General features: G+C 43.4%; 1 protein-coding gene across 1 annotated transcript; it reads left to right on the forward strand.

Annotated features, from left to right (window-relative positions):
- The first annotated feature begins 2369 nt into the window (after nucleotides 1–2369).
- SKIDA1 (SKI/DACH domain containing 1) lies at nucleotides 2370–5392 on the forward strand. The gene has a single exon (XM_066232775.1). The coding sequence runs from the start codon at nucleotides 2480–2482 to the stop codon at nucleotides 5234–5236; it is 2757 nt and encodes a 918-aa protein (XP_066088872.1). The 5' UTR covers nucleotides 2370–2479; the 3' UTR covers nucleotides 5237–5392.
- The last annotated feature ends 3245 nt before the right edge of the window (nucleotides 5393–8637 follow it).

Consider the following 8637-nt stretch of genomic DNA (forward strand, 5'->3'; position numbering starts at 1 on the left):
TTTGCATTTTGCCTGCTGTGAAAGTGAAAGAGAAAAATGCGGAGGATGGACCCAGATGCAAAAGAAAGCCAACTCGATGGATGGTATTAGCTGGGACGAGGCATTGTTCATTGCTGCCTCTCGGTTACGTTTAAAGCTGAAATATCACGAGATCCATTCAATGATCCTTCTCTCATTCAAGGGACAAAAATGTAATTTACTGTAGCTCTGATTTCTTGGATGGAAATGCTAGCCTTAGATTTCAAAGGCAAGAACTAGACATCGCGGTTTGTACACACATTGATTAAGTTGAAGAGTGGCGATTACATCTGTGCTGAGTGCAACAGTAGTCCAGGGCTGACTTTTCAAATCCCAACCTCTGAGTTACAGACTCTCTTAAATAGACTTGCTTAATTTCCGGATGCACTTCTTGAAATTCCCTATTCTCCTCAAAATTCCTTGGAAATTACAAGGGAGATGAGGGTGGGGGTGGGGAACTATGGCCGAGATTTCATGCAAACTACCTTTTTGCATGAGATTCTTCTGTTTTTTTTCTTTTTTTTTCTTTTTCTTTTTTGGAGCCATAAGTGCTTGTGCTGGCCAAACCACAGGAGTGGAAGCTGGAACTTTTGAATGTGAAGGAAGTAATTATTATATGATTTTTTTCTTCCAGGCTCAGAAATATCCATTTATTCTTTTAGCCTCACGGATGTGTCTATTTTCGGAGGAACAAGGAAACATAAATGCTTAGGCAGCATTTATGCTGTAGTTGCAAACACCTAACAGTTAAGAAGATTTTGCCGAATTTTGCAAAGCAGCCAACAAAACACCTTGGGATGGTAAAACAACTGGGAAGACCCTTGCTCTCATTTGGCAATATTTTGGATATCCTTGAAAATTATACCAAAATATGCCTTAATTTGAATAAGAAGAGGTTAAACAATATTGATATTCATCCAAAGTGATTTCTTTAAAAAGCAGATGCTTAGCTTTCATGGTAAAAAAAAAAAAAGGGTGTTGTGGAAGATTTATTTAAACTACAAAGTAAAAGCATCATAGAGCATTGAAATAGTCTGCACCGTACATCAGCACTTTTTTTTCATCGTTATTACATTAAACCTCTGGAAGTACCTTGGGCGCTTTATGTTTTCTTTTCTTTGCTGCAAAGCAAACTGCTCCCTGGATTCTGACCTGCGGTGAATAGTACCCAGGCAAAGGCTGTGCTGGAGCTCTAGGACGATCCCTCCTCCAATCCAGCCCGGTTAACTGTGAAAAGTGTACATATTTCGAGCTTATCTATGCTTTGTTATGGGTCTGACGTGAAACTACCTCCTCCCTACAGCACCCCCCAGCAGAGAACCTAAATCCAGTTGAATTGTTACAGTGTTTCGGAGCTGGAGCCTTGAACTGCTTCCTTGGTCAAGTAACTTTGTTTCTGGTTGTAAAAAGGCATTGCAGGGGGGAAAAAAGGAAAATCAAGAGAAATTCAAAACGTAAGTCCATTCTGGGGCGGTTCACTGCGCGGGTTTAACTTTGGAGCTCGCAGTCGGTCTCCTTCCCCATTCCCATAAGGGAAATACCAGGCTATTCTGCACATTTTCACTTACGCTCCATTTTCCAAAGGAAAGGGGGTGTGTGTGTCTATTTAGGCTTGATAATGTTTTTAAAATGTTTTTCTTTGAAATGATAATAGCTGTAGCGGTAAAATGCAAATAAAGCAAAAAATAGGCAATATTCCTTTAAATGCGAATATACAGGGGTTGTGTGTGTGTGTGTGTGTGTGTGTGTGTGTTTTAAGCGTACACACAGTGGTTCAGATGAAGTCTGTGAGTCAGGCTGTTTCTGAGCTCCGATAGTTTAATGGAAAGATTTATATACCGACTGTATTATTTACTTTGGGAGGGGAGGTGGCAGTATAAGGGTATGCTAATTAGTGGGAGATTTTGGGGGGAAGGGGTGGAATATCAATTTTTATTGCATCACCTGTCAGGAGTATCCAATCAGCGCTGGCTTTAGGGGAATTAATTGATGAAGGTGTCTCCGGACGAGCTCACTTCACTCTGTCATTTTATTTGTAGCTAAAGCAGCGGCGGGAATAGCAGCTGCATTTCTTTTCTCTTTCTCCCTTCACATTCCATTATCATAGTGCTCCCATGGAGAAGGAAGAAATAGAGGGGCCCAGGTACTGATCTGCATCGGGGACTTACACTAACACACTGGCAGATCAGAAACCGGATGGTTTTTTCCCTCTTCTTTAAAAAAACGAAAACCAAAAAAAAAGCAAGAATCAAGTCAGTGTAATTTCATGTTGTTTTTTTTTTCCAATAATTTCGCCTACAGTTTGGCATTCCCTTCGCCGGGAATAACAGTCTTTGTTATTTTATTAGCAGGATGCCTTGAGACACATGCAGCATCTGGTGGAGGATTAACATACATACATGTGTATGTATGCGTCACGTATATATTTGCTGCAAATGGTGGGGATAATTTAGTGCCCGAGATGGGAGACCTGAAGTCAGGTTTTGAAGAGGTGGATGGCGTGAGGCTCGGCTACCTCATCATTAAAGGAAAGCAAATGTTTGCCCTCTCCCAAGTCTTCACGGATCTGCTGAAAAACATCCCGAGGACGACCGTGCACAAGCGCATGGATCATCTGAAAGTGAAAAAGCACCACTGCGACCTGGAGGAGTTGCGGAAACTCAAGGCCATCAATAGCATCGCCTTCCACGCCGCCAAATGCACGCTCATCTCCCGGGAAGACGTGGAAGCGCTCTACACCTCCTGCAAAACCGAGCGGGTCCTCAAGACCAAGCGCAGGAGGGTCGGCCGGGCCTTGGCCACAAAGGCGCCACCGCCAGAGCGCGCCGCTGCTGCCGCCAGCCCCCACCCGGCTTTCTGGAAGGACAGGCACCAACTTTGGCGGGGCCTGAGCGGAGCTGCGCGGCCCCTGCCAATCAGCGCGCAGTCCCCGCGCCCCGGCGCCGCCGCCGCTCGCCCCGCCGCCCATCTACCTCAGATTTTTAGCAAATACCCAGGCTCGCACTACCCAGAAATCGTGCGCTCGCCTTGCAAACCCCCTCTAAACTATGAAACTGCCCCGCTCCAGGGAAACTATATCGCTTTCCACTCCGACCCGGCTTATTTTCGGAGCCTGCTGTGCAGCAAGCACCCGGCCGCAGCCGCCGCCGCCGCTGCCGCCGCCGCCGCCGCCGCCGCTGCCGCCGCCGCCGCCGCCGCCGCTGCCGCCTATTACCAGGCGTCGGCCGCCGGGCCCCAGCCCAAGGCGGCGGCAGGCGCGGGCGGCCCGGTGAGCCTGACCTACCGCTGCAAGCGCAAGCGCGGCGGCACCAAGGACTGCCTGGTCTCGCCTCACGCCAGCGCTCGTCGTCTGCTGCTGCTACCCAGGTCCTACAAAGCCAAGGCAGCAGCCACCGGGGCCACTTGCCTGGAGAGGTTTCATCTGGTTAACAGCTTCTGCCCGCCTCCCCACCACCACCACCATCACCACCACCACCACCACCATCACCACCACCACCACCACCACCACCGGGCCCAGCAACCGCTGCAGAGTCACCACCCCCCTCATCATCACCGGCCGCAACCCCATCTGGGCAGCTTTCCCGAGAGTTGCAGTAGCGACTCGGAGTCCAGCTCCTATTCGGACCACGCAGCCAACGACTCCGATTTTGGCTCCAGTTTGTCCAGCTCCAGCAACTCTGTGTCCTCGGAGGAAGAGGAGGAGGAGGGAGAGGAGGAGGAAGAGGAGGAGGAAGAGCAGGAGGAGGAGGAGGAGGAGGAGGAGGAGGAGGAGGAGGAGGGGGGCAGCGGGGCTTCGGATTCCAGTGAAGTCAGCTCGGAGGAGGAGGATTCGTCCTCGGAGTCGGACTCCAGCTCCGGCTCCAGCCAAGTGTCAGTGCAGAGCATCCGTTTCAGGCGCACCAGCTTCTGCAAGCCGCCCAGCGTACAGGCTCAGGCCAACTTCTTGTACCATCTGGCCTCTGCCGCGGCAGCAACCAACCCCGCTGCTTTCGAGGATGCCGGCCGACTTCCCGACCTCAAGAGTAGTGTCAAAGCCGAATCGGACGAGTGGACTTTGCAAAGCTGGGCCCCCAAATCGTCTCCGGTGTACTGCTCGGCCAGCCGGGGGAGTTGTTTCACAGAGATAAGGAACGATAGGGTATCTGCGATTACATTCCCACACTCTGAAATTTCCAGTACTGTAAAGAGAACTGACCTGACAATTAACTGCCTGGCAGAGGGGGCCTCTTCACCTAGCCCAAAGACAAACAATGTATTTCCACAACAAAGAATACTGGGAGATGCTAGGAAATGCCTGCAAGCAACTCCTACTACACACTGTGCAGATAACAATACAATAGCTGCTAGGTTCTTCAGTACTGATTCTTCACAAGCAGCAGCAAATTCAGAAAAAGATTCCAAAATATCCCGTTGTACTGAATTTGCTACGGATTTGCCCTCTTTGCAAACTGATGCTGGGGTGGATACAGCAGCAGCAGCAGCAGCAACAAAAGCGGAGAATCCCTACACTGATACAGGCGACAAGAAACTGCCACTTCTGCACAAAATTAAAATCAAAGTCGAGGACAGCAGTGCTAATGAAGAATATGAACCTGACCTTATTACAAATAAGCTAAAGTGCGAGTGCAATGATACAAAGGGTGAGTTTTACAGTGTGACTGGAAGTAAAGAGGACGCCTTGCTAACCACAGCCAAGGAAGGGTTTGCATGCCCTGAAAAAGAAATTCCTTCCTTAAATCCATTGGCTCCAAGTCAGGGGCTTTCATGCACTTTAGGTTCTCCAAAACCTGAGGATGGGGAATATAAATTTGGTGCCAGGGTGAGAAAAAATTACCGGACACTAGTCCTGGGAAAGCGACCTGTACTTCAGACACCTCCAGTCAAACCAAATTTGAAATCAGCTAGAAGCCCACGTCCTACAGGTAAAACCGAGACACATGAAGGAACACTGGATGATTTTACAGTTATAAACAGACGCAAAAAGATAGCCAGCAATGTAGCATCAGCAGTGAAGAGGCCATTTAATTTCATGGCAAATTTTCCTTGTCCACCATCACTCATTATTGGGAAGGATGGGGATTTGTGGCCTGCATATTCCTTAAACACCTCTAAGGATTCCCAACCTCCTCACAAGGCCCATCCTATCTGGAAATGGCAGCTGGGCGGTTCTGCAATACCTCTTCCACCTAGTCACAAATTCAGGAAATTTAATTCATGAAAGTGTTTTGGAAGATGTTTTCTTGAACCATATTACCTTCCTTTTGTTGTAAACTGCACAGGATGGTTTGTACAAGTCCGTTAATGTGTTACACCCCTTTTGGAGTCCTGGTTTATCGCATTTTGAAGACAGAAATCGGATTACTTTTTTTTCCCATTGCGGGGTTGTTGTTTTTTTTTTAGTAGGGTGGGGGTGGGGTGGGAGAATGGTTGGTTTACATTCCACAGACTACTTCAGGCTAAAGACTCAAGTAAAACTCAGTTATTACAGTAGAGCTGGAACACTACTGTTTCAGTGCTAATAATGCACCGGGTACCTCAATTCAACTGCTACAAATAAATGTCAAAAGGTTGAATAATAAATATTACAATGAGCCATTAAGTTTATGCACTAGATTTCAGACCTGAAAGTGTAACTTCATTCAGCAAAAGTTTGTTAGGTTACATGGTTACACAGTGAGGTATCAGGAAGTTTCTATGAGCTCTTCTGGAGCTTATTGGTGGGGTATCTTTTTCTTTTCTCCCCTCATTCCCTCTCCAAAAGTAGTTGCACTTAATTTTTCCTTTTTTTTTTTTTTTTGAGTGGAAAGATTGGGGAGTGCTGATTGAGTGCTGGTAAAAGATGCCTCACATATACTAAGTAAAATAAATATGAGATTGTATTTTTTTTTGTAAAGGGTGTGATTTTACTTTTACAACCACTCCTTGCAATCAGAAAAGTCCTTTTTGTGTTCTCACCCAAAGGTTTTAAATAAGGTGACTATCACTATTGTCCTGCTTAACTGGTAGTCAACATGACTCTCATACTTGCAAAATAATTAAAATATTTCTCTTAAAAGCAGGATATTTTATGGTCTGACTCCTCATAGTGACAAAGCATTAAATATACCCAAGAAAAGTAAAATGGATTAGAGTTGTAAAAATGCCCCAAATGAAAATATAACAGTTATTTCAGGGCTTTTTGGTACCAGAACTCAGGCACTTGGATTTTATTACGTTACTTTTTCTGCATCTCTCTAAAATTCTGTTTTCAGACCATCCTGTGTATAGAGCAGGAGCGTTTCTACTGCAAGTGACAATCAGAGGTGACTATCTATATTTGCACTTAAAATCAAAATAGTTCAACATGCAAATGGCTAGAGTCTAACACTTGGTAAGGGCCATGCTGGTGTACTATGTTGTGATGATGGATGCAGTAAATCAAAATTATGGAAATTTAAAAAAAAATGGAAATTTGCACTATTGAAAAGCATGCTTTAGCTTTATTTTCAATTAAAAACACTGTTTAAAATTCCTGGTTCCATACAATTCTACTTATTCCAGATTGAAGAATGGTTAACAGAAATGAATGGTTTCGTTGATATTTTCACTTGTAATGTTTTTGCCTGAAAGAAATGCATTTATTGGGTGCAGTGTTTTGTTATATAATACCATGTGATGAGGCCAGTCAGGTTCTGTGCAAAACACTGGTAGATTTCTTTCTAAATGACTACAAAACTTTACAAACTTGTTACAAATCAAGTGCAAAAAGTTTCAGATTTGAGAAAGTAAAGCAGAGATCAATTGCTATTTTAATGATAGTTAAATCTAATAATTTTTTAGTCCACCTCCCTTAGCCTGACACATTATGTATCTCAGATCTTTGCAATCTGAAACCTAAGAAGCTGCATCTATAGATCATAAATCACAAAACAAAACAAAACATGAATGAAATATTTACCATGTGAATTTAAGTCACTATTTCTCATAGAAATTCAGTCTTTTTTCCCCTTAACCTTTTAATTCCTGCTCCCTTTGAAAATTTTCTTTTCTCTATAAATGTTTCAGATAGATCTGGATGCTTTCAGTCCTAATTGCTGTATATGCTCTGTGGTTTGACTCTTATTGTAAAAGACAGAGGCTGAGCATACCTGCATCCAAATACATTTGGATGGAGTAAACAGATGCTTTGAACTGCCTCTTTTCCTTTCCTTCTTGAATGTTGCCAGATGTAAGTGCACTGGATCCTTTTTTATTGGCATGATAGATATGGTCAAAGAAGAAATTGGGGGAAGTTATCCTTAAATTCATGTTTGTGTGTAATTCCAAAGACCAGTGCAAGTTACAGTTAAAGCCCCAACCGGCTTCTCAGAAAGCTGAACAATACAGAATTTGGGTGCAGTGAGTTGTCCTGCAAAATCAACCTGTAAAAAGTGTGATATGAACACACTGGAAGTCTGTCATTTCTAGTCTTTAATTATTGCTAAGTCAAGAAAGTTCAAAGTGTGATGACTACTATATTTAGACTAGTACTTCTCTTGTTGGATATAGAATCACTGTTACTAAATTAGAAATTGAGAATATATTTGAAGCCTGCAGGTCTTGGGTGTGGGTGGACCACAAAATGCAATAAGCATACTTTAAAATAAATATACTCTATGGAATTTGACATAAAATATTAGCCTCCAGCTTTGACACTTGGTCTCCAGCCCTCAGAGAATCAATAGTTTCAGTTTATAGAAGCTGGAGAATGAGCAGCATGGAGGCCGAGGCATTCCAGAGTGATACCATCAAAAGGAAAGAAATTAAATAGTCAACACAAATTTCACCCCACAGTAATCCTACAAGCCAGCCAACCACAGCAAAATTTGAGTTGGGGCTTCTGTTGGGAAAGTGGACCAAATGGTATTCAGTAACTTGCAAATACAAAGTATTCTTTCAATTTCTGGTAGCCCCTTAGCTGTTTGTGCATTCTGTTTAAGGGAATTATTCTCAGAAGAGTTTATTGCATTTTGGTTGTCTTATGATTAATAACAATATCTAGATTTCCTAATATGCTATAAATGTCCCATTTCTTAAGAAAAAGTTAAGCCTTATAGAGAGAAAAACAAGTTACCTCCATTGACAGATTGCATGTCTACATTTAAATGTTTTCAGGTGACAGAATATATTTTTTAAAAGACACTTGTATGGTCCCAGGGTCACTGATTCCTGAATCTAAAGCTCAACACTCACAGACATGTGAAAAATGCAGGAAAGGGCTCTTTCTCTTACTTTTTGAGGAAACAAGCTTATTTTGGGTCTCCTAGAAAATTAGTTTCCTGATCAGAATGTGAAATTAAGATTTAATTATTTTTTAAAGAGATGTATATACTCTGTCTTCCACAGCCAGGTTATCTGCCCTTTTCAAAAAAGCAGCTTACCCTTATTCCACGATTTACTTTTTAAAGTGGGTTTTCTTTCCTACTGGCTTACTTGATTACAGTAGAGCAATCTCAATAATGGTTGTTTATTTTAAAATCAACATCTAGGAGCCACCACTAAACAGCAATAACACAAACTAGATGGGCTAGTGTGTGGATTTTTATCTTATCTGTGTCTGGGTGGCTTTTAATGGTCTAGAAATTCCTCAGAGTTCCAGTA

The sequence above is a fragment of the Saccopteryx bilineata genome, chromosome 5 (genome assembly GCF_036850765.1).
Source record: "Saccopteryx bilineata isolate mSacBil1 chromosome 5, mSacBil1_pri_phased_curated, whole genome shotgun sequence".
Taxonomy (NCBI): Eukaryota; Metazoa; Chordata; class Mammalia; order Chiroptera; family Emballonuridae; genus Saccopteryx; species Saccopteryx bilineata.